Source organism: Condylura cristata, unplaced genomic scaffold (genome assembly GCF_000260355.1).
Source record: "Condylura cristata isolate star-nosed mole 26May11 unplaced genomic scaffold, ConCri1.0 scaffold00015, whole genome shotgun sequence".
NCBI lineage: Eukaryota > Metazoa > Chordata > Mammalia > Eulipotyphla > Talpidae > Condylura > Condylura cristata.
The window spans coordinates 37,868,242-37,894,362 of NW_004567116.1; the positions used below are offsets into that span (position 1 = coordinate 37,868,242).

The following is a 26,121-nucleotide window of genomic DNA, read 5'->3' on the forward strand; positions in this document are numbered from 1 at the left end:
TGAGGCTGTGGGATAGTTTATTGAGGCTGTGCCCAGCCAGGCCACAGCGCCCACCTGGGCCAGCCCAGCGTCCCTAGTAGGCGCAAGGGGCAGGGGAGGGGAGAAAGCATGGAGGATCCATGGCCCCCGGGCCCTGCCCAGTCTTGTGTAGGTCCCTGGGGTGGTGCTGGGCTCAGGTGAGTGAGGTGTCATCGTCACTGCCCTCACCGCCCGCGCCAGTGCGCTCCTCCCGGCTCTCCGCCACCGCACTCTCGTCGATGTTCTCCAGCGAGTCCGCGTGCTGCACGGACAGCTCTGACAGCGCCAGGCTTGGCAATGGGCTCTGCTCCGGGTGCAACCAGGGCTTGAAGTGCGGCTGATGCTTCTGTTTCCACTCAGGGTACTTGACACAAGCCTTGTACATTTTCTTCATCGCCTGTGGGCCCACCACACCACTGAATCAGGGGTGAACACCGCCCAGGACTAGCTCTTTGCCACGCCCCTCCCTCTAGCTCCCCAACTGACAGCTTCGGTAACCCATCCCTCATCCCTAACCATGCCCCGACTCCCAGTCTCCTTCTCTGACTCCACCCCCCCACCCCAAAGTAGACCACCACTTCTCTCCCAGCCTTCATGCCCTCACAGGCTAAAGGTTACTCACCTTGGGAGCCAGGAACTGAGAAGATTTATTCACCACCCACTTGGGTAAGGAGCCTATGAGAGCAGGGGAAGAGTAGTGAGTGGGAGGGAAAAAGTAGTCTCAGGGATCCCATTACCCACCAAACACACAAACTAGCCCCCTTCCTCCTGCCTGGCGCTTCCAGGTAGGCAGCCCCCTTCTCCGTGGGGAGAAGTATGCGTAAGGAAAAGGCGTTTCATGCCACTTTCTACCTAAGACCAAGGTCCTCAGGCTCAACTCTACCCCCCTCCCGGCTGCTGCTGGACCCCAGAGGGTAGCATGGAAAAAAACCACAGGATCCAAGGGGATCACAGGCTACATATGGATAAAAATCCTGACCCACTAAGCCTCCCCTCTGCTCACAATGACATCCCTTCCCATGCCCAAGCCCTCTGCTGTGAATGGCCCTGTGCTCAGCCCCTCTGCCAGTCCTTCCAAGCCCCCACCCCCGGGAAGTCTCACTAACACAGCCCTCTTGGCTGAGCACCCCAGCCTGACCTGACCTGGAATCCACAGCCCAACACTCCACCCTGCGTCATTCCCAAGTATCTGCTCTGCCTCTGACATTCTACATTCTTAATGAGATGCTGGGGAGCTTTGGGCCTGGGCCAATGGTCTCTTGATGGGGCTTAGGGCATGCCAGGCAAAGATGCCCAGGGTATCCAAGGTGAACATCAAGTACTCTGAATGGATGCCCTGGTCATTCATTCACTCATTCACTCATTCACTCACTCACTCACTTCACAACCATTCATTGATACCCACCCCGAGCCAACCCAGAAAGGAACTTATTGTCTGAGGGGCCAAACAGTGAATGCAGCACACTGCATGTGGGATGGGCCCACAGAACAAATGCAGGGAGCCGGCAAACCCATGGGTATTTGGCATAAAGGAGACAACAGCTGAAGCGCCCCAGAGCTGGGAAGAAGGCAGAGAGAGGTATTTTTTAGGCGAAGGGAGAGAGCTAACAAGACAGGGAGGCATGCGCATGGAAGGTATGAGGAGCGACTATGAACCCTGGGAGGGGACCCAGACTTCATATTGAGGGTGATGGACAGTCACAGAAGAATTTCCAGCAAAAGAGAGTCATAAGAAAATAAATGTTTTGGAAAAATTCCTCTGGTAGCTGGCATAGACTGCTAGGTGACTGGGATGAAGAGAAATGACAGATTCAGGGGCTGTTTAGGAAGCAGAATCAAAATTAATCAGTGGCTGCATCTGGAATGAGGGAGAAGGAGCCCTAGATGACTCACAGGTTCCTGACATGGTGACTGGGTGGGCAGAGATTTAGAAGTTAAGTTAGGAGGGAAGATAGTTTAGCACTGGGCATAGTGAGTTCCAGGACCTAGAAAACATCCTGAGGATGATGTTTAGGAGTCCAGTGGCCGCAGGATCCAATGGTCTGGATCTCAGCAGAGAATGTAGTCAGTGGGCCACAGATGCCTTGGCAGTAGCTGAATTCTCCAGAGGGCAAGGAGCCTGAGGACGAGAAAACCCAGGCTTCTAGGATGGACAGAGGATGAGAGCCAGCAAGACAGAAAGAACAGAGCAGCAGTGACCAAGGAGCAAGCTGTAGCATGGGGGTAGCAAGAGAGCCCAGGCAGAGAAAGCCTACCCCCATGGTCTGTGCTTTTCAAGCTACCATGTCTCAAACCTTGATTCAAATGGTGCTTTGAATGTAGGTGCCCCAAAATACAGAATAGCTCCAAATAGGGGGCCTTTAGGATTCCTAGATCAAACCCCATTCCCTACAGTAATAGGAAGACCCCATGATAGGGTTGCAGGGCCAAGCCCTCACCTTTGGGGTCCACCTGGGCCAGGTAGGTGATGATGCAGCTCTTGGGCCCCGTGCTCTGGATGAGGTAGCCCGTCTGGATGGACACAGCTCGGACCAAGTCTTTCCGAGGTGGGTATTTCTGGGGATGGAAGGCACAGGGAGGTAAGACCCAGGGTGGGGACAAAGGAGGTGTCTGAGTACACACACACACACAGACATACACACAGATTTCATATCCCCTGGCATCTGCTCCAGGTTAGGTCTGATGTTGGGGTAAGGAGAAAGGGAGGAGCCAGCCTTGGTCATCCTTGACCCTCTGAATCTTTCCCTCTTCCCTCAAGAGGGCCCCCAGTGTGGAGTCAAGGTTAAAGAGCACACACATAAGCACTCACAAACACACACGCTCACCCTTGCCCAGGTAAACTGTACCTGCCTGTCTTCCCTGCTATGGAGATCAAGGCAGCCCCACCTCACAGAGAGCCAGAGAACCCTGCCTTTCACGTCTTGCTCCCCCCTTTCTGATCAGTCCAGCAACCCAAGCCAGTTCATTCTACCCACTCACCCACAGCAATAGCCCACAATGCTCTCTTCTCATGTGTTTGAGAGACCCAGGAGGAGGGTCAGAGCCATAATTTGGACTGTAGAGGAAGGAAACTGAGCCAGGGACTCATGTCTGGCCTGGGGTCACAGGAAAGTTATGCAGCAGCCTGCCAGCCCAGTCCTGCCTGACACCTTCCCCTGCCCACCCAGCAGGGAAGGCAGGTCGACTCACAGGATGTTTGACTGAGTAGTTCATAATGATGTAATCAGTGCCCATGGGGAGCCAGGAGCGGAGGGTGATGACATCACGGTTCTTCAGGGGCTTTGGACACCTCCCTGTGGAGGGCAAGGGACAGTTCAGCCAGACCACCAGCTTATCTGCCTGCAGGAAGGGTGAGGCAGCAGCCAGAGTTACAGGGATGCCTAGTTAACTGCCAGCAGCCCGGACCCACACAGGTACCCACTACCACCAGGCCTCAGTCCCAGAACTAAGAAAGAGAGAACAGAACTTTCTTCCCTCCTGTGTCTGGTCATTCTTGATCCTCACAACCTGCTGTTCTGGCCTGATGTATATATGAATGTGAGAACAACAATGCCGTGTGTGTGTGTGAAAATGTGTCAGTATCTGTAGCATGTGGTTGAAGGATATGAACATGACTATGTATGCTAGGTTTATGTGTGGCATGGGTACACACGAACACGGGAGTGCATGTATGTTTGCGAGTGTACGTGTGTGTTTGCGCCCAATTGTCTGGGAGTGGACAAGGATGTCAGGGAAGGCATTGGGCCCTCCTCCCAGGAAGTGCTATACCTCAGCACTCAGGTCTCTGAGCAGCATGGCCAGAAGGAGGGCAAGTGGGAAACCTGGAAGGAGAGAGAGGCGGGTGGGATAAGCTTGCTTTTGCCTGCTCACAAGAGTAATAGCCCACATCGGCGTTGACGGTCAAGCGGGCGATATCAAAAGTCTCAATGACGTTGCTGTCCCACTTCTTTCGGTATTCAATGTCATGTAGGACATCGTAGAGTGTCTCAGCTGGCACATCACGGCATTCCATCCGGCACTGCAGACAAACACATGAGTGGTCAGGGTTACATGGGGCTCAGAGTCTTAGTCAGAGGGTCGGAGGACAGACAGGCAAAGGGACAGAAGAGGACATGAGGAACAGCAACCTCTGAAGTCATCTGGGACTCACCTCTTGCTAGGAACCCTGTTCAGTCCTCCCAGAAGCCACATGAGCCAAATGACACACCTATGCCAGCTTCTAGTACAGAAACTACCTCCCTTACCTCAGTCCCACCAAAATTCTTTCTTAAAAAGATCTATTTATGCATACAAGAACTGAAATAGAGACCAGAAGTGTGGGGAGAGTGGGTGAGAGGATTCACAAGAGACAGGGTGGGGAGCAGAGAAGCAAGACAGGAGAGGTCTGTTGTACCACGTGTTAGCTCCCTGGCCAGGGACTGAGCTCATGCTGCAGTGGCTTCGGAGAGCTTCATAGTGCTGAGGCTTAACCCTCTGCGCCACCAGGGTGGCCACTCCCACCACAACTCTTATAATTTAACCCTCACAATAACTTGAGGCTCAGAGAGGTGAAGCAACTTGTCCAAGGTCAGCAACTGGTAAATAACAGAGCTGGGATTTTACTTAGATCACATGTCTGAAACGGAAGTAAAAAAACAGGCTTTTCTAACTTGCTCTCAGCAAGATAAAACTCCATTCATGTCCTTGTTCTGTGATTTCTTTCCCAATGTAAGTGTCCAAACCCCTCTGGGATCAAGTTCCCCTCAGCAAATGTGCAAGTTTTCTTGTGCAATTTTTTAAAAAAATATTTTTTTATTCATACAGAACTGGGGTACAGGCTGGAGATGTGGAGGGTGAGAGGTTTCACCAGGGACAGAGTGGGGAGCAGAACAGGCAGATCGACAAAATACACTGCTGAGGGGAGCAACGGGCGGGTCAGGAGAGGTCTGCCGCGCCATGTGGTCACCTCCAGGGCAGGTGGGGATCAAACTCATGCAGAAGTGGTTTAAGCTTCTTAGTGCTGTGCTTTAACCCGCTGCGCCACCAGGGAGGGCCTTCTTGTGCAATTTAAAAGATCTCTCATTCACACAGTACCAAGGGAGCCACACAGATCACTTTTTACTAAAGGAGATATAAGTAGCCATATGAGAGAAGGATCACATCGCCTTCCTCCAGTCTTTGGTAAGACCCTGGCACCACTAACAGCGATGACAGGCCACAGGAAATACATAGCATACCTACTGGGTGTTCTACCAGTGAACTCCTCTAGCCCTAGACATACATAACTTTATATGAAACAGAGGACAGAAGAACAAGTTAAGCAACACCATGAGGCTAGAATATAGCCAGCTGGAGCCATGTAGGGAGACGTTCTGCAGGGCTACTGATCCAGTCTGTGCTACAAGTCAGTGTCATAAGGAAGGGATCGGGCTACCTAAGACATGTAGAGACATAAAGCCAGACGTGAAATGTGGCCCTGGGTTGCACAACAGCTAGAAAGGACATATTTGGGACAAATGGGTATGTGTGAATATAGATAGCCTCAATATTAATGGGCTGAAAATTTACTAAAACAAAATGGTGGAAACTGCTGCCTGAAACTAAAAGGAATAATGAAACAAAATGCATGGTATAATATGACAGTTTTATTTTCTTTTTACTGTATTTCTCATTTTCTAAAATGTATAGTACTGTTTCTACAATACTAAAAAATACTATAGGGCCCTCCCAGGTGGTGCAAAAGCACTATGAAGCAGTTGCAGCCAATGCAGCATGAGTTTGATCCCCGGCCAAGGAGGTGACCCACATGGCGTGGCAGACCTCTCCTGACCTGTCTGCTGCTCCCCTCAGCAGTGTATTTCAGTCGATCTGTCTGTTTTGCTCCCCACTTCATCTCTGGTGAATCTTCTTACCACCCTTGCACCTCTGGCCTGTAGCCCAGTTCTGTATGTATAAATAAGTAAATCTTTTTTTTTTTTTTAAAGATTTATTTATTTGTGCATACAGAACTGGGGTACAGACCAGAGGCCCAGGGGTGGTGAGAGGCTTCACCAGAGACAGAGTGGGGAACAGAACAGGCAGATTGACGAAGTACACTGCTGAGGGGAGCAGCGGGCGGGTCAGGAGAGGTCTGCCACGCCATGTGGTCACCTCCGGGGCAGGCGGGAATCGAACTCATGCGGAAGCGGCTTTAGATTCTCAGTGCTGTGCTTCAACCCGCTGCGCCACCAGGGAGGGCCTAAATAAGTAAATCTTTAAACAAAAATAAAAAATATTATAAATAAAAGGGTCCCCAGAGATTCTGACATGTACACTCACCACACAACAGGTACTATATTTTAAAAGAATGATTTATTTATTTATACATATAAGAACTGGATGTGGTACATATATATATATATATATATATATGTATATATATATACACACACACACATATATACATAGAAGAACAGAGATGCGGGGGGTGAAAGGATTCATCAGAGATGGAGTGGGGAGCAGAACAGGTGGATTGACTGAAATAAACTGCTGAGGGGAGCAACAGGAGAGGCCTGCTGCACCATGTGGGTCACCTTCCTGGTTGGGATCAAACTTGTGCTGCAGTGACTGCGGAGAGCTTCATAATGCTGCGCTCTAGCCAGTTGTACCACCAGAGAGGCCCCATGTACTGCACTTAAGTTCTTCATATAGACAACTGCATTGTAATCTTACAGCAATGCAGATATAACAGTCCCATTTTAGAATTAAATGGACTATTAAGTCTACCACGAATAGACTCCAGGCTGCAGACTCTGTGTGACCCCAAATGAGACACCTCCCTCTTTACCTCCAGATTGCTTTTCTGCTTCATTTGGGGGCATGACTAGACCCAGTCACTTAACTTACACCCCCAGTTCCAAATAGTCAGATAGAACACCAAATAGTCAGGTGCCTGTCCTTGAGAAGTTTCCCGTTGAGGGAGGGGGACCAACATGGAAATTGGGGGGGGCCCAAAACTGTCCACTGCAGTCAGAGAGAAGGTCAGCTCTGCCTGGGAGGAAAAGGTCAGACTTCATGGAGAAGTGCATTCTGGAAGTGTCTTCCAGTCTTGGCAGAGAGAACAGCCAGGGCAAAACCACAGAGGCAGGCGGGAGAGCGCCAGCAGGCAGTGGAGTGAGTGCTCTCTGCTCCAGGTCCCAGGGTGTGTGGTGCAGTTTGACACCCAAAGGGTCCCATTTCCACCTCTTATTGAAAGGCAGGATCAGGGGACTATGTGAGATGAACCTGGAATATTTTATTGTGCCAGAAAGTAAGGAAGTTCTCAGAGAGAAGTGGGAGCTTTGCCCAGAGGACACAACAACCAGCTTGCAGGTTTCCCAGGGTGACCAAACTGCTCAGGCTCTGCTGGGGCTTTCTGGTCCCACATTCTGGAAAACCTCTCAGTCCCAGGCAAAGTAGGACAGCTGAACACTCGACCATGGACAAAATCTGGGACAAACTGCATTAAGATAAATTATGATAATAACATATTCCACTGAAGAAAATAAAGTATATACAGGTATGAATAAATAAAATTGAGTGCTTGAAAAGGAGTAGATCTTTATGTAGTGTCTGAGAGCCTTCCCTTCAAATACTTATGATTTACAAAGGGAAATCAGCAACTTCATAACAGAGAAGTCTAGCAGACACCACCTTAATCAGTAATTGAAGAGAGAAGTGAACAGTGTTAGTAACAGGACATGTTGCAACTGGGTGCTGCCTGATAGGACACAATGAAAAGAATATAGGCCTCGCTCTTCTGTTATTTCTGCCTAAGATGAATAACAGGAGAGGTCTGCTGTGCCATGTGGGTAAGCTCCCTGGCCAGGGATGGAAATCAGGCTGTTGAGACGGGACCTTGAGGTGGTAGTGCTGAGACTTAACCCCTACGCCATCAGGGAGACCCCTAAATCTAATCTTAAATATGAAAACAAAACAAAACAAAAAGACACAGCACTATCAAGCTATTGCCAGCCACTGCAGCACGAGTTCTCGGTTCTCAATCCCACATAGGGCAGCAGACCTCTTCTATCTCAGCCGCTGCTCCCTCAGCACTGTATTTCAATACACCTGCTTGTTCTACTTCCCACTCTTTCTCTGGTAAATCCTCACACCCCCCCCCCCACTTCTGGCCTACACCCCAGCTCTTGTATGCATAAGTAAATAAATCTTTCAAAAAAGAAAGCATCAGAGGCCTCCCTGGTGGCCTAGGGGTTAAGTCTCAGCTATCACCGTGCTGAGAAACACGAGTGAATGAATGAGGCAGTGAATGAACCAAGTGAGGGGAGGGGTGTGCTGGTGAGAAAGGGTGCTGCAGAAGACAGCAGGGACCGGAGCTGGCACTGTCATTAGCATCCGAACAACCTTCCATGCAGCAGCCACGTGGCAGTCAGGCTGCTGCACCAGACATTCAATACACACTCTTCACCCCCAAACTTCTGAGCTGCTACTCTTCCTGTGCTACATACAGAATACCAGAGCTCGGGAGATGAAGCAATCTGCCCAATCATACAGCAAGAAAGCGGCAGAGCAGGGATTCAAAACCAAAGCTTCCCGCACTCTTAACCATCAAGAAGCACTCAAGAGTGGCTTCCTAGCAGCACTTCTCTCAAACCAAGTTTGGAAGCTGTTTTGGCATATCTTTGAGCATATTATCTTGGACAGTGAGTGTGTGGAGGGGCAGTGACAACATGTTTGTGCTTTGGAGGCTAGAATCCAGCCAGAAAGTGCCTCCTCCCTTGAGCCAGGCTCAGTACCCCCAGACTCCAGCTGTACCCGTGGCTGGGTGGCAGACGGAGCACTCTGCCCAATACTGCACATTTTCCCATGGGACTCCAGGATCAGGGTGGTTGTGGCTTCAGGGGTCAGATGTCTCCTCTCAGACAGCACACGGTGGGCGGAGCGAGCATGCAGAGCCATAAAGGCACAGGGTTGAAAGTACACAGCAAAACATTTTCTCTTTAAGATAACGAGGTTTTGCAGATTCTTGGGGTGGGAGATCAGCAGCAGGGTCCTGCTGGGAGGTGGATACTGGGTGGGTGGGTGAGAACCTGAGCTGCAGGAAGAAGCAGGGGTGGGGGCGGGGAGGTGGGATTATATCCAGCATTGTTTCTGCCCACTGCGGCCACAGTCACACCCCACATCAGCAAAGTATAATTCTAAGAGGCAGGGTGGAGGTAAGGGTGAGTCATCAGCAAGCAGTACCTGGAGGGCAGGCCTGAACCCACAGCCCCTGTGTCCAAGGCAAGACAGTCTTTTAGCCGGATCCGTGGGAGCACACCCGCACCCCAAAACCAGAATAGGGGATAGGAGTCACTACCCTGAGAAGGGGGCACTCTGGGTCGCAAAGCCCTTAAAGCCACATTACAAGCAGGGAGCTGACAATGCAGCTGTTTTACAGTTGAGAAAATGGAGATGCAGGGGGAAGCAAGTGATACCAGAGAATTATAGGCTGTCTCCTGTCCTCTACTCTCTCCAAACCCCATGAAGTAGACAGCTGTGATTGCCTGAAACCCCTGGGGCCAGAAACCCCCCACCCTGGCTCCCCAAGTGCCACAGAGCCACGGTCAGAAGTGGCTGGATATGAGGCTGGGACCAGCGCCGAGGACCGTGGTGATGGTGCACGGTGATCTGGTGGGGGGATTCTGTGGGGGTTACACCTGCTGTAAAATATATATAAAGCAGGAGATTAATTTACAAAAGGAATAGAGTAAGGCTCATTTTTTAATTAAGGAAAAAAAAAAAAGAAGTGACTAGGCAAGCAAGAAGGCCGTCAGGGAAGACTGCTGCAGCTGACCGGGGCAGCCCCGGGCTCCAGGCCCAGCTCCTCTCCTTGACCACAAAATTTAACTCTCCTGAGCTGCAGTTTTCTCATGTGAAGGAAGATTAGGGTTAATTACATCATGAGGATGTGTGATTAAATTAAATGAGGTAATGTATGTGCTCTGCCAGACACACAGTAAATGCTCAAAAAATGACCGGCTATTACTACAGCAGGCTTCCAGAAGCCACACACCCTTCCACAGGGCAAGACGAGGACTTGCACGTGTTCTTCCCATTTTGCGCCAGAGGCTCCTCTCTTGCCTCATCCTAGAACCTTCCTAGCCCTTCTGCTCTTTTACTCCCCACTGTCTGTATTCTGCTGTGTGCCATGACTGCAAGCAGGCAGTGGAGGACCTAAGAGGGAACCCAGATCTGGGCTCTACCCAAAGAGGCCCCAGCAGCAGTTGGTGGGGAGACAGGGACACAGAGCACAGTTGGTGGAGGGGGGGAGCACAGGACTATAGGAGCAGAAGGTGACTGAGCCCAAACCGGTGACCTGCTGAAAGTGAAGAGCGGGCATTTCAGATGGACAGCCAGGCCTCGCTGTCCAATAAGCACAGAGGCCACTGGGCACACAGCAGGGGCCAATGCCCAAGCTGTGTCTCACTCTATCCCTTTCCTCTCTCCCACCCCCTGCCCGTGCATCTCCAGGAGGCCTCCCAAGTGCACGAGGTTAGAGGAGAAAGCGCGAAGGAAGGGAGGGAAGTGGTGAGCAGAGGTGTTGAAGGACCTCCCAGGACCCAGAAGACAGAAAAGTCTGCTTATCCCCATGGGGCTGTGCTATGGCCTTGCAGTAACAAAGGAACTGACACACAGACAAGTGGATCTAAGTCTGGCCCTAACCCTGAAACCCCACGGAGAAGGTCTCCAATATCTTTCCCCACAGAATGTATGGAGTGCAAGGCTGTCCCAAAGTACTAGGGCCTAGATCATCATCTCTTCCACCAGCACTCTTCAGGTTACCACTGAAGGTTTCTGGGAAACTGTTTTAAGGTAACTGAGGTCCAGAGAAGAATAATGGGTCCGTCTGGGCTCTGAAACATACCAGAGACTGTGCTGATTGCTCACCATTTAACCGGACAGTTCTGTAGAAGCAATAACTGTTAATTAAGCAAATCACCCTTTCCCAGAATCACATTCAAAGGAGAAGCAGCATCCTGAGGGGTGGGGGCACTATGGAGCAAATCGACTGTAGTCCTGACAAAGTCACAGCCTCAGTGACCATTACCATGTGCCCCAAATCACTAAGGCTTATCAAACACAGCAAACACCACAGGGGCTGAGACTTAGGGAAAACCACCTCTGCCAGCTGTCAAAGGCACTATACTGCACCCTGCATAGACACAGCTCTTACCCTCCCAACACCTGAGAGGTACAGCACACCACTTTGCCAGTGCAGAAACTGAGGCCCAGAGAGATGCGATAACTGACTGAGCCACATGCCTAACAGTGGCCGGCAGAGAACCAGAGCCAGATATGCCAGGTTCAAGAGCCAGAACTTCCTATCACCTTCATCAAGGGGCAGAACTCACCCAGCCGGAGCAAACATACTGGCAACTGATGATTATTATGCAGAAGGGTTTACTGGCTGGAAGTTGTTCTGAACCTTGTTCAGAAACAAGGTCCCCATCTCCATCCACAGTGCTCACTGGGCTCAAAGGCAGGGCTGTGCTTTTCCAAAACTCAGCACTGGCACTCTGCACTGTAAGTCCCCTCTGAGAACACTTTGGCCATTGCACTGTCCCCCAGACCCAGTCAGGCCTCACAGGCTCAAATTTACAAGGCAGTTCCGGCACTCTAGGTTAACCACGTCCTGCCTATGTAGCTGTGGTCTTGGCAAAGGACCTCAGCTCTGAGTCCCAGTATCGCTGTCAAACATAGGTCATCCTCCCCTCAGAGCGTAGCTGAGAGAATTAAATGAGACGTATACGTAAGGCCCTTGGCTGCAGCTGCCTTTCCTCCAGCCCAGGCCCCTCCTCTTTTGCCCGCCTTATTGAGGGGAGTAGTTCAGGCTCCAGGGAGAGCATCTTCTTGCTAACCCCCATGGATAGGTAAACAGAGACAAGGAACAAAGCATAAAACAACAATGTTCCACATCCCTCCATGGCGTAGATGGACAGAGAAGGGACAGTGGCCTTCCTATAATAGGCCCTGCACAAATCCACCTGCTCCCACACTACAAATCTATCTGCAGCACGAGTTCAACCCCCACCCTAGGAGTGAGCCATATGGCACAGCAGACCTCTCTCATCTCACCTGCTGCTCCCTTCAGCAGCATATTCCAACCACTCTGCCTTTTCTGCTCTCTACTCTGTCTCCGAAAAGTCCTCTCACCACCCCCCACCCGTGCAACCCTGGCCTGTACCTCAGTTCCCTTATGTGTAAGTATATCTTTTTTAAAAATCCACTTGTGCTCCCCTCACAACCTACAGTCAGGTAGAACCCTCACCCTATCAGGTCAAGAAAATGAGTTGCTGAGAGACATGGAGACAGGCCAGGGATGCAAGTAGATCAGAGGCTCAGCTTCGTGGCCCCTCTGTTCTCTGCTCCAGGCTCTTACAGTCAGCTTACCACAGACCTGCTGGCTTCAGGGCCCTTTGCTCTGCCACTCCCAAAGGCCCCATGAGGCCAGCATTGAGCACAAAGATAGATCATCTGTCCTTGCCTCTGGGTTTTTGGGGTTTTTAGAATGGAGACTCCAAAGATCTACTCCCACGCCTAGGGCAGAGGACAGGAGGGTAGGAGGAGAAGGTTCTGATGAGTGCAGGGTGCCAAGGCCCTTCCTCCCCTAGGGACTTCCCCTCTCACACCCCTTTCCTATTTTTTTGTCTCCCAGCTTCAGCAGGGCTGTCCTGAACCACCTGTCCCTAAAGTCTTCAGGTTGGGCTGGGGTCTGCTCCTCTTGTCTCCTTCACCCTAGTGCCTCCCCTCCCCAGCACACACTCAGTGCATTCATTTGCATGCACTGCTGTGGCGCCTAGTTCATCCTGACATCCTCATGCCTGGCCCAGAGTCCTGCTCGGCCAGACACAACAGGTGCTTGGTAAAGAACTATAGCCTGAATGGAAGGTGAGTCAACAAAGGGGCTGTGTCTACGTGAGGATCTCAGACTTCTAAACATTGGGGGGCTGTGGCCAGTGGCCCTCAGTGCTTCTGCGAATTTCAGGAGAGTTGTCATGAAACCCTCCTAGACTTTTAACCAAAATCTCTAAGGCATTGACAATAATTACCACTTCGCTCTCATCCTCTTATTAAGTGGAATGTAGGGTGGCAGGATGGGAGGAGGTCATAATCAGATTCAGGAGATCTTGATTTGAGACCTTTAGTAGTTATGACCACTAAAGAAGAGTTAAAACGGGATGGAGTTTCCTTCCAACTTAATGCTTAGCAAAAATAAGTGTTAAAAAGCCCAATGCTTATAAGGATGAACGATCACACAACTGGTGACAGCAAAAACTGGCTCCATTAGTCTGAAAAGTAATTTGGCACGCATTTTTAAAAGCATAAAAATGTATCTTTCAACTCAGTGGAAACCCAAGACCAGAAATTAATACTGAGGAAAAAATACAAAACAAGAAAAAAGTTCTGCTGTCATCTCCATGCCTGTATTATGGCATTTGTAACTAGCAGAATCCATGGCAAAATAGTGGAACACCAAACCACCCAGGGCTGCTGGGTGAAGAATGGCATCACCTGGGTGCTTACTGCCCAGCAACTGAGAACCCTGGAGATTCGGAGTTTCCGGGCAGACAAGAGAACTCAGAACAGGCCTGGCCAGAAGCCTGCGGACATGTCAGTGAATTAATAAACCTGTAGCAAAATGAGAAAGTTCTAAAGATGCAATGTTGAAAGGACAAAAAAGGATACAAAGTTATGGACAAATGCCTTGGTCTAAAATGCAGATAGGGGCCTCCCTGGAGGTGTAGGGTTTAAAGACACAGCTTATCAAGCTATAGCCAGCTACTACAATGAGAGTTCATTCTGCCAGGGAGCTGAGCCACATGGTGCAGCAGACCCCTCCTGTCTCACCAGCTGCTCCCCTCAGCAGTGTATTTCAGTAGATCCATCTGGTCTGTTCCCCACTCTGTCTCTGGTGAGTCCTCTCACACCCTTTCACCTCTGGCCTACATCCCAGTTCTTGTATGCATAAATAAATAAATCCCTAAAAAAAAAAAATGGAGGATAAATCATCTATATCCCTGAATGACAGATGGAAGAGAGCATGGAAAATCTTACTCAGAAATTGAGGTTCTGGGTGATTTTCTATCAAGGTAGCTCATATAAGATATAGAAACCATACTTTTCTTTTTAAGCTGAGAGTACCTATCCAGAATCCCAAGGTCCTTGTTCCCTGGACCTGGAAGACTGGACTCAGGGAAGCTGGACATAGGTCGCTTGTGCCGATGCTAAATTACCTTGGAAATACTGTCAACGGCAGTGCCATGCTAGGAGTGAAGCGAGACAGGACTTCTACCTGTGCACTGGAACAGGGCTAGACAACTCTGGTAGGGTCAGGACAGGAACAGAGGGAACCCAGGATGAAGTACAGGGAAGAATACCTGAACAGGGAAGGATAAACAGAAGAGCCAGGGCATCCAAAAGAAGGGGAAGAGGCTCCTGGCAGAGAAACCAGCACCAGCCTGGAGGCTGGACAGAGCCTGACTGAGCGGGGGAGGGAGGCAGTTCATGCAGTTCCATGAAGTAACCTGAGTGAACCAGGATTGAGGCTGGAGGAAATGGAGCTGTCCCTTGGGTACCTCACATTGTTCATTCATTCATCCACAAGTGTTACTGGTGTGCCAGCTCTGTGCTAAGAACCTTGCAAATTCACCTCCTTCTATCCTCTCCGTTATTAAGGAGGCGGCAAAAAGATCATGCCCATTTGCAAACAGAGATTCAGAAAAGTGACATGGAATGTTGGGCCTCCCTGATGGCGTAGGGGTTGAGTCTCAGCGTTACCAATGCAATGGCCCTCCCACGGCAAAGTGGCCTGGGTTCGATCCCCGATCGGGGAGCTAGCCCACATGGTGCAACAGACCTCTCCTGACACGCCCGCTGCTCCCCTCAGCAGTGTGTTTCAGTTCTGCCTGTTCTGCTCCCCACTCTGTCTCTGGTGAATCCTCTTACTCCCACACCTCTGGCTTATACCCCATTTCTTCTATGCAAAAGTATAAAAATCTTACAATAAAGGAATAACTCTTTACAAATAAAGAAAGAAGAGAAAAGTGAAGGGAAGGGAAGCAAACAGCATGGAAGTCAGTATGACCAAAAGTCTACCCTCTCCTAGTCTGTTACCCAAGAACCAGGCTCAGCTTTATGTGAGAACCAAGGAATCCCAGGTGGGCTAGCACCTGGCAAGGTGAGGACTATCCCTGGGGGTCCATGCTAGGGGTTGGGGTGGGTGAGGGTGGCTCTGCCTGGTACGAGGGGAGCTAAATAACAGAGAGCACACATTGGCCCAGAACAGGGTCTCCTTCCCCACACCTCCAGCTTTCGTTTTCTACCTGCAAAATGATTTATGGCCCTCTCTTCTGAAGGAAAGGTGGCCTGGCACCATGAACCCCCAGCCCATCTTCTCCGAAGTGGGGACTCATTGTGACTGGTGGAGAGGGAGATGCTTCCCGAGACACAGTACCCGAGTATGCTCCGGCAGACGGGGCCCTCCACTGCTCTCCAGCCAGGACAGAGTGACTCATTCCTGCTCTGCCTCTGTCCCCGGCCTTCCCCTCCTCCCATCTCTAGAAGCTTCCCTGGGCCCCCTGCCCCACCCCCAACTCTGCTGCAGTGAGGGACAGCCTTCTCTGACATCTCTGCAGCTGACCTCCTGGTCCAGACTTCTCCCTCCAATCTTCTCCAGTCCTGGGGGAGACAGGGAGTCTGACAGAGGAGAGAGTGCTGAGAAAGAGATCAGAGAGGGGAAAAGGGAAGAAAAGGGAGGGAGGGGGTGAAGGGAAACCAATGAGACATGCCAGGGACCAGGCCGACACACAGACATCAAGACAAAGGCAAATACCTCCCAGGGCTTCGGGGACTGTCAGAGGCCTCTGGCCTCCCTAGAACTCTCTAGTGATCTCCAGACTTTGTCTTCAACAGCCTCCTGGGCCTCACCCCCTGGCCAGGTCACAGGCCTACCACACTCACCGTGTCTATTACTGCTCCGTCATCAACTCCCAAAGCCCACTTCTCCGCTGCTCCCCTCTGTTGCCCTGAGCTTGTTTCTGGACTCATGGAATTCTGACTGAATTCCACTCAGTCAGGACCTTCCCAACAGCTCACTGTCCATGCTTACACCACTACGGCCTCATTATTGTCCCCTGACTCCCAGGCAAATCTGTCCCTGCAATCTGGGGGCTTTCTACCCATAGCTGATGATGGCAACTGCCCAGCTTGAAAGCCCCTGTTGTCAGTCTCTCTGCCTTCAGGATCAAATCCTAACTCTCAAAGGCCCACCTTACTCTGGGCTCTGCCTTTACTTCTCCCTCACCTTTCGCCCATGCCCCTGGTCCTGCTGGGAACCCAAGGTCCTACCCAGACATCCTGACGCCTCCCACCATACTGCCAGCTACTGGCCTCTCTTAGACCAAGTTCTTCAGAGGACTGTCACCAGCCCCTCTGGTCTTCCCCACTAGATCCTGAGAGCAAGGTCTGGGTCTGATCCATCTCTAGATCCTCAGCACCAGCACAGAGGCTGGAAGGGTGGGTGGAAGGCATGAGAAGAGGCTTGCTGAGGAAGCTGAGACAGGAAAAAGAATGGAAGAAAAGAGACAAAAAGGTATCCCTGGTGGCACAAGAGGTTAAGGCACAGCACTATGAAGCTATCAGCAACTACTGCAGCCTGAGTTCGATCCCCACCCAGAGAGGTGACTCACATAGCACAGAAGACCTCTCCTGTTTTACCCACTGCTCTACTCAGCAGTGTATTTTCGTCAATTGGCCTGTTCTGTTTCCCACTCTGATGAATCCTCTCACCACACACCCCTGCACCTCTGGCCTATATCCCAGTTCTTGTATGCATAAATAAATAAATCTTGGTGGCACAACCAGTTCAAGTACAGCACTATGAAGCTATCGCAGCCACTGCAGCTTGAGATTGATTCCCAGAGAGGTGACCCACATGGCATAGCAGACCTCTCCTGACCTGCCTGCTGCTCCCCTCAGCAATATATTCCCACAGATCTGCCTGTTCAGCTCCCCACTGTCTCTGATGAATCCTCTCACCCCTATACATTTATTTATTTATGTATACCAGAACTGGGGTACAGGCTAGAATTGCAGGGGGTGAGAGGATTCACTAGAAACAGAGCAGGGAGCAGAACAGGCAGACTGACTGAAATACACTACTGAGGAGAGCAGTGGGTGGGTCAAGAGAGGTCTGCAACACCATGTGGGTCAGCTCATGGCCAGGGATCGAACTCATGCTGCAGTGGCTGTGGACAGCTTCATAGTGCTGTGCTTTAACCTGCTGTGCCACCAAGGAGGGCCCTAAATAAGTAAGTGTTTAAAAAACAAAGAAAAGGGACAAGTAGAGACATAAAGGCGGGGGAAATAACAGAGGCAGGGACAGAAAACAGAGCCCAAGGGGAGACTCTGAGACCCAGAGATAGGCCAGAGGCAGGATAGGAGACTGGATGGAAGCAGGGAGGGAAAAACCATGGCAGAGCCAGAGCTGAGCCAGGGGGCGGGAGTCTCCAGGAGACAGCTGAGGAGACATAATTGGATCAGAGACAATCCTGCTGCAGTGAGGGGGTGTGACTCACACACACAGAGTAATGCCAGACACAGAAACACACACAGAATCTCACACACAAAAGCACAGACACACAAAGTATACATACGTGCATGTACTCACATGCACACACACTTACTCAAGCACACGCCCATGCAATATGGATTTACTGCCTTGGTCAGGTGCCTGCCCCAGGACTGTTACCTGGGCAGTTTTGGGAGGTGCAGGACCTATAGAACTAAGGACCATAATCACCCACAACTACCCACAATCCAGCTACACACAGGAGACCAGAAAACCCCCAGCACATCACCCTGTCCCCACAACACACAGCCATCATCTGGCATCTTATTTGTTTGCTTCTACTTTGTTTCTCCCTCAGGATGTAGCCCCATGCAGCAGAGTCTGACCTGTCTGGTTGGTCACTGAGTTCCTGGATAGCACACACTACTTGACTGAACAAATGAATTTTGGAGACATACAAGGGAGCTCCAACCCTTCTGGTTGTCAGACCTGTGCCCAAAGACTCACCACCTCCCTGCTCTAGTGTTAATTTCCAGGCAATCTTGAAAGGTCCAAAGACAGAGAGGGGTGTCCAGGAGATGAGATCTCAGGAAAGCAGTGGCAGACGCAGGATGCTGCATAAAACTCAAAGGATGAGATTAAATCACCCTGGCACTGCAGGAGAGATCAAAGATGGTTCTCGCCTCTCACTTCCTGTGTGTGTGCGTAGGAATGTACATATGCAGCATTGTTCACCTGCTCCAGGACATAAGGGTTCCAGAAACATCAGAAGTAGTCTGACTTCAGGACTCTCCGGCTTGGAAGCAGGGAGGCAACTGCGAGGCTGAAGCCCCAGCTGACCTGCTCCACTTGCCTCCAGACTCTTTAATGCCAAGTGAGAGGAGTCTGGATTCAGCATGGAACCCACCAGTAAGTGCTGGGCCTAGTACTTTCCTCCATTGTCTCTGTTTCTGAAATTCCGGGATGCCGGAGCATCATGGCCAACTCAAGCATGCCAGAAAGGATAAAATGAGGCATCAAAAGAGGTCCCAGTCTCAGATCCAACACCTGGTCTGAGCTGCTTTCCTTCTACCTTTTCCTAGAGCATGCTACTCTGCCTAGGTCAGGGGCAAAAGACAGGCCTCAGGGCTAAAGTTGGCTTTCTAGCCTGTACATTTAGGTGGTCTCCAGATCTGTGGCTGTGGCCCCCCAGGAACAGACTAGGGAGACCTGGCTGAGATCCCAGATCCCCAAAGAGTGCCAGGTTTCTGGAGTCATGGTGCCCACAGCCCTGGCTCTAGGTGGCCCAGCCAGGCGTGGAGATATAGGGGAAGAAAGAAAACCCATCTGTCTCCAGGACTCCCTCCTTTCTCTCATCTCCTGAAACTTTAAAGACTCTCGGCTGGAAACTGAGCTGGGGCTCGTTAAAGTTTAAAAGCCAGAGCCTGGGGAGCTGGCATACAAGGGTGTCTAGTCCCAGTGGGGACACTGACTGGAGGTGTCCACCCCACTGCCGTGGTTCTTCTGCCACGGGGAGCTGCACATCCACAGTCTTGCACCCCAGTCTGCACAGCACTCCGGTGTGCACAGTGCAAAGCGTTACGCTGTCACATGTCCCAGCCGTTACCTGGGACTCAGCCTCTCTGGTACAGTCCTTTGCTGCACATCCCCACAGCCCCTGCTTTAGTGCAGGCCTTGGTCCCTCTGTGCAGACAAAGCAGCAGCATCTTCCTCACCACTCACCCTGTCAAAAACCCTCTCCTAGCACCCTAGGACCGCCAGGACCCATGCTCTAGCTGTCCAATCACCCCCCCACCCCCCAAGTTTGAAGACCCATACTGAACTGTCTACCTGTAACATGCTGCCATTTCCTACCAGGCAATCTTGGCACAGCTTTTCCTGTAGAATGGACCTTGTGGACCTTGTTCTCCACCCAATTCCAAAGAGATCACCTGAGCATTCGTCCTCTGTGAAGCCTTCCTTGGTCCCCAATGTCCACTCCAGGACTCATTCTAGGTTTCTACACCTCCTGTAATGTATCTGGCCTCACACCCGCTGAAGGCTCCTTGAGGGCAAAGATTGGGTTTGGTCCCCCTCTCTGTCCCCAACCTCCAGCACAGGGTCAGGCAGGGAGGCTCTCCATGAATGAGTGAAGTGCCCAAGGGCAGGCAGAGAAGCCCTACTGGTCACATTTCAGTGATGAGGAAGCTCAGGCCTAGGCAGAGGCAGCAACTTGGCACGGTCACAGGGTCTGGATCTGGACTCCGTGCTCTTTCTCCAACCCAGGCGCTGCCTCCAGAAGATTTTCTAAAGGCTCCAGTCACCTCAGACCTTGCCCTACTCTGAGCTCTCCCACCTGAAGCTCACCTGGAGGTCTGAGCCCTGACTTCCTGCAGCTGTGCTCTCTGGAGTCTAGCCCCAGAGGACTCTGGGCTATCTCTTTCACTTTCCCCAGACCAAGTCTAAGCTGCAGCTGTCCTTGACAGGGGCCCACAGGGCATAATCCTGTATTCAGGTACCCCATTTGGGGACCCTGCTGATGCCACAGACTAGCAAGATATTATTTCTCTGTCCTTCCTCTGTATCCAGCAGTATAGACCCATGTACTAGGACCTAAGGTTCAGACAACCTCTAAGAAACCACCCACCCAGCAACTTCCTTTAATGATGGAGAACCTGAGTCCCAGAGGGGACAAAGATTAAGGCGGAACTGGAATCACTTAATCTAAGTCCCTAAAACCTATCTCAGCCACAACAGATAAGATTGACTCAGAAAGGTGAAATGACCCCATGGTCACTGGGTTCTTGCCAAGTTGGGTCCCCTCCAGGGTGTCCTTCCACAATGACACAGCACAGGCCAGCAAGGCAGACTACAAGGACCTGAGATGGATGGGCCCAATGTTGCAATTATCCAGGCCCAAGTGTAGGGCTCTCAGCCTTGGAGACCCAAGGATAGGGTTCTGATCCTGCTTAGCCAACTTCTAGATTTTGGGGCTTGCATAAATGGATTCCTGCTCTGAATCTTAGTTACCTTATCTGTTTAAGGAAGTTAATAAGACCCATGTTCAAGAGAGTTGTGAAGACTCAGTAGAAAGAGAAAGAAAACACCTGCCTGGCTCTTGCACCCTCCCTCCCTCTTCCTGGGACCTTTTCAAGCCTCACTAGCTTTAGGAGTGTAATAGGCCCTTAGAAGTCCTGGCAATGATCCTACACATCACAGGGGAGAGCATGAGCCCCTGAGAGGGAACAGGCCCAAGTAATGGCTTGTAGCATGAGAGCAGGTAGGCAGTGGGACAGGGGCCTGCTTTCTCCAAAGAGGAACGGGAGGAGCTGTAGGACAGGAAGTCAGAGGAGACACGTCCCCAATGCCCAGCTTCCGGTGTCAAGAGGAAGCTCAGGTTTTCAGTCATACTCCCCGCAAAAGCCTCCCATCGCTGCTGTAGTTACCAAGTCCCTCAAGGTCCCTGCCTACCCAGCCCATTCCCCTCTGTGGTCTGCCTGTGACCATCTGCCCAGGCAAAAGAGGGGTCATCTAGAATTGTCAGTCCTCTTTCCACTGGGGGCTGGGAGCCCTTGAGGGGTGGGATCGCTCATGGCTGGCCAAGCACAAGGCTAGGCATACAGCTGCATCAGAGAACCTGAAGAAAACCAGGGCAGCACTGGGCAGGCCAGGTCATCTTTGGCTGAGACCCATCCTCCCCCGTCCCCATGGGTCTCAGCACATGCACTGAGTTCAGAGGAGCTTAGAGCCAGGAAGAGTACCCAGGCATAGATGGAGTAACAGTCTAGGGGGAGGTCGGCCATGCCCACAGTCACACACACACAGCAAGAGGATGTCATAGCCATGACAGACTTCCCCAGCTGACCCTGCCTGAATGACTGACAGAACCCCTGGTTTTCCACTCCTCACACCACTAGGACAGCCATGCGAAGCCTCACTGGGAGCCCAGATTCAAGTTCCATACTGTCTTCTGCCTCGGGCCCCAGATCCAAGTTCAGTATCTGCCTTTGGGATAGGGCCTAACCTCTCAGGAAGTAGTTAGTGTCTGTCTCCTCTCCTGTGCCCAAGGCCCAATGCAGGCCTACAGCCGGGCCAGGCTGGGGGCCAGGAAAGAGGGCAGGAGAGGTAATCTCCAGCAGCCCCTTCTCTTTGTCCTGACTCTGAAACCTGGGCCCAGTGCCACAGTAGCTTCTAGGGATTCCTGACACAGGGGCAGGGGGAAGATAAACATGGGGGAAGGGAGATGAGCAGGAAATCAAGCAGGTATAGAGATAGGCCAGCCTCCTGCTCCTGAGATCATGAGCACAAGACATGTCCAATGGCAACTGGCTTGCTGGCTCAGGGCACAGGCCCAGAAGAGGCTAGGGCAAGAGACAGAAACTCAACAAACTTCTGTGGTTGAGTCCCTGCCTCCTGCAGCACCCAGTCATCTTTGGGGACTCTGGCTTCAGAGCAGCTCTAGGAGCTTAACAAGCCACTCCCCTTCCTGGGCCTCAGCTTTCTCATTTATCAAACAAGAAAGAGATGAAGAGAAGAGCGTGTCCTTTAAAGAGTTATTGATGGGGTTAAATGCCATAACGTTGACTAAGATGCGAAGCCAAGCAGAGAAGGGCAGGCGGTCTGGAGCCAGGCCGGCCTGGGTTCACTCTGCTCCACTACCGTGTGATCTCAGGCAGCTGACATCTCCTCTTCAGCCTCAGTTTCTCTGTTGTCTGCTGCAGACTCAGGGTAAATTAGCTGAAGGAAAGAAATACTTGGCTCAGAGCAGGGGCTCTTATCAGAAATGGGATTAGTGCTTTCACTTTTAAACCAAGAGAAGGCCAAGAAAGGCTCTCTTGGGTCATGTAGAATCCCAGCTCATCTGATCCCAGCCACCTCCACCAAAATGCAGAAGCTCAACCCAACAAGATCACAGTCCTGTTCCTAAGATGCACGGATGGGGAAGTCGGTGCCATGTCTGCCCTAGAGCCCAAGACTGGCACCAAGGGTCTTTCTCCAAAAAAAGTTGGCGATGACAACCCCGAGGCAACTAGTGATTGGAAGGGTCTAAGGATCACAGCGAAACTGACCATTCAGAACCAATGGGCTCGGACTGAGATGTCTGAGCCTCTTCTGCATCCTCAAAACCTTTAAGGAGCTGCCAAGAGAAAGAAGCAGAAAAGACTTAATATTATAGCGGAAATGCCAGTTTCGATGAGATTGTCAAACCTGCCCCAACAGAGGCAGCACTGATTTTTAGCTAGAGAACTCTCTGGGACCACTGAAAAGAGCCTGGGGACTGCTCACTCTGTGGGCTACGACATTGATGGTCGCCACACTTGCAACATCAAGGATGACATCAGCAGGGGTGTGGTGGGATGCCCAGCTAGTCAATAATGACAAAGGAAAATGTTTCAATAAAGGGCCATTTGACAGGGCCTCCCTGGTGGTGCAAGGGTTAAAGTCTCAGCACTATCAGGCACTGGCCAGCCACTGCAGCAAGGGCTGGAGTTCTGATCTCAGCCAGGGAGCTAACCAGCATGACCCATATGGCCCAGGAGATCTCTCCTGTCTCGCCTGCTGCTCCCCTTAGCAGTGTGTTTCAATAAATCTGCCTTTTCTGCTCCCCACTCTGTTTCTGATGGATCCTCTCACCCCTCACACCTCTGCCCTACACTCCAGTTCTTAGATGCATAAATAAATAAAAATAAATCTTAAAAAAAAAAGGATCATTTGACTAAAAGAAGAAAAAGAGGAAATGGGATTAGAAGCATGGAACTTCGGTATCCTGGAATTTCGGGGATGGGGAGTTCAGAGACTTCTGCCCATCTTCCAGAACTGCATCCCACTGTGCTGAGGTGGGTCAGGAATGGAGAGGCTGGCCCTCACGAAGCCCATAACCAAGGCCCCTCCTTCCTGGGTCCCTTCTCTGCTCACTTCCTGTCCCCAAATCTCCCTCCACTGTGGGGAGCAGAACTGAAGTGTAGCAATGGGGAGAAAAGTGGAACAGAGAAGGCTAGGCTGGAAGGCTGGAGATCTGTGTTCTAAATCTGACTCTGCTAGGAACTAGCGGTGTGACTCGGCCCTCTCTGAGTTTTGTGTCCTCACTTGCAACTCAGCGAAAGGGTGGCTGGGGGAGGGGAGGGAGGCATGAACAGATTGCAAGAGTCCTTTGGCAGCTCCAACCTTTGCTCAGTCTGAGAGGCAAGGGGAACTGAGAGGGTGGCTGCCAGGGAAGGTATATGCACTGGTCACAAGCCTGTAACACCCCAGTTTTTCCAAGCCACCTCCACTCTCAAAGAAGGCCACTTAAAAAGTCTGATCTGCTCACAAGGAGTTTGCTCTCTGAGTTTGACAGCTAGCTCTGCTACCTCGGTGGTTTGACCACCAGGCCCACCAACTCCAGTCCTGAACTGGGCTAGGTTTATTCATTAACCAAGCCAGATGGAGGAGACAGCTCTACCCTATTGACACAGAGGGTGGGTGTACTAGACTTTCCCCTTCCCTTCTGGACAGCTAGGCTCCCCTCACACGGTTAGCCGTAAACCTTTCCCAGGTCAGGGTCAGGAAAATAACCTAGCCCCACAACACCACTGTTCTCCTTGTATTCACTTTGTTCCCTTGTTCCTTCCTTCCATCTTTCATTTAACCAGCATCCCTGCCCTGTGTATTGGATGCTATGGACATAAAGAGGGAAGATCTGTCCCTGTCCTCAGAGGCACCAAGCTGGGACATTTCAACTCCCTGCCTTTCCCTGTTCTTCAGGCTCACACATGTCAGGCCCCAAGGAAACCCCCAACCTAGTACCTGGGCAGAATCCCAGAGCAGGAAGACACACATGGAAATGCAGAGAGAAAGGAACAGTCAGCCAGCCAGAGTATAGAAAGTCATAGAAGGAGGAAAGGGCGAGCCAGAAGGCCACACAGGGACAGATGGACAGAGCTGGAGGTAACTAAGACAAAGTGAGGCGGAAAAGCACAGAATCAGGGGGAAGGTCATGTATGTCTAGTGTCTGAGATGCCTGAGCTACTCCAAAAGCAGGTTCCAGGCAAGAGAGCTGGCAAGCGGGGAGGAAAGAGGCCCCTCTGAGTCCAGTGCCCTATTCCTCTCTCCAACACAAATACACTCCTCCACCCACTGGAGGAAGACAACAGAAAGGGAAAGGCAAGAAAAGGGAGAACTGCCCCCTTCAGAATGTGGCACTCGCAGCAATCCAGTGTGCCAGCTAGGGCTCCCAGCGTGGCCCCTAGACCAGAGTCTATACAACCTTTGCCCCACCTGGTACACCAGGGGAAAATGGTCATACAGAGTCCCCCCAAGCTTGTCCTATGATGGCAAAGGCGAATCACCAGGCTGTGAGGAGTGAGGATGGTGGCTGTGAGGGGGCTGATGTGTATGCATCTGCCCTGCTGTGCTGGTCTACCTCCTCCTCCAACCCACTGGCAGCCTGGCCCTGTGATATCCAAGCCCTGCCTTCAGATCCCTGCAGGAGACTCACAGAGCAGCCAGAGAGGGAAGGGAGAAGAACAGGGAATCAGGCAAGAAGGAATCAGATTCCTGCCGGCCTAGGTACAGAAAATGGGTAAAGAGTCCCAGTTCAGACTGAGAGAACCAGAAATCAAAAAACAGGATTTAGTGTCCCACCTGAGCTGCCTCAAGTGAGGAACCAGTGAAGGCTTCCAGAACAGAGGGGTTCCCTGAGGGAGATCACCCTCCTAAAGGAGTCTGGCAACAGCCCACCTCCCTGAAGTAGGCAGAAGCATGCAGAATCTTGGGTTCTGGCTGGGTGAGCCAGAGAAAGTCACACCCCCTCTCCAGCCCTCAGCTGGCCCATCTGTGTGATGGGGGCTTGCCCAGCAAGTTGTGCCTCCGCCTAGTTCCTGCAGGAGACTTTTTCCCAGCCAGGTATGGGGTGCTGGGGGAGGACTCTAAGACTCCCTATCAGACGCAGCTAGTGCCCAAAGTAGGCTTGCACCTGCCATAAGGCAACCTTACCTTGATCTTGTGCAGGGTGCGATCCATCTCCACAGCCTGCACCCACACAGACACTCCGGCCTTGCTGTAGGTCAGGTTCCAGCCCGCTTCGGCCTCACACTCTGACCGAAAGCTACGAAAGTCCTGGTCATCCGGCACCTGGACGCTCTCGCGGCCCAGGGCTGGCCGAGGCCCTTGGGGCTCTGGCGAGGCAGCTGACTTCTCCATGGGGAGACTCAAGGCCCAGGTCCCAGTCCGGTTCTCCTGGGTCCTCCGCGGAGGCTCCGACGACGTCGACGCCGCTGCAGATGCTGACGCCACCTTCCTGGGACCTGCAAGACCGGTTTGGAGACCGGAGTCAGTGCGCTGGGGGCGCGGGTGGGGCTGTCCGGGGTCGGGCGGGTGGAGAGTTCGAGATAAGCACGGTTTGGTCCCTGGTGAGGGCGGACCGACATAGGGCGGTCACGGGGCCACCTTCCACCGAGCGACCCCGATATCCCAGGGGCCCGGGTGGGGGCTGCGTGTTGGGTGAGGGGAGCCCGCGAGAGCCCGTCGGGACTCGGGGGCGACGGGACCCGAGGTGACTGACGGCCCCGTGAGGC

General features: G+C 51.7%; 1 protein-coding gene and 1 pseudogene across 1 annotated transcript; one reads left to right on the forward strand and one right to left on the reverse strand.

The window, feature by feature from the left end:
* Window positions 1-25,879, reverse strand: STARD10 (StAR-related lipid transfer (START) domain containing 10). Its single transcript, XM_004683173.2, has 6 exons — window positions 25,541-25,879; window positions 3,889-4,036; window positions 3,208-3,311; window positions 2,457-2,574; window positions 641-693; window positions 1-415 (listed from the first exon to the last, which is right to left on the reverse strand). The coding sequence occupies exons 1-6, from the start codon at window positions 25,745-25,747 to the stop codon at window positions 173-175; spliced, it is 873 nt and encodes a 290-aa protein (XP_004683230.1). The 5' UTR covers window positions 25,748-25,879; the 3' UTR covers window positions 1-172.
* On the forward strand, window positions 21,640-22,942 carry LOC105853638 (annotated as a pseudogene).
* Window positions 25,880-26,121: the final 242 nt, after the last annotated feature.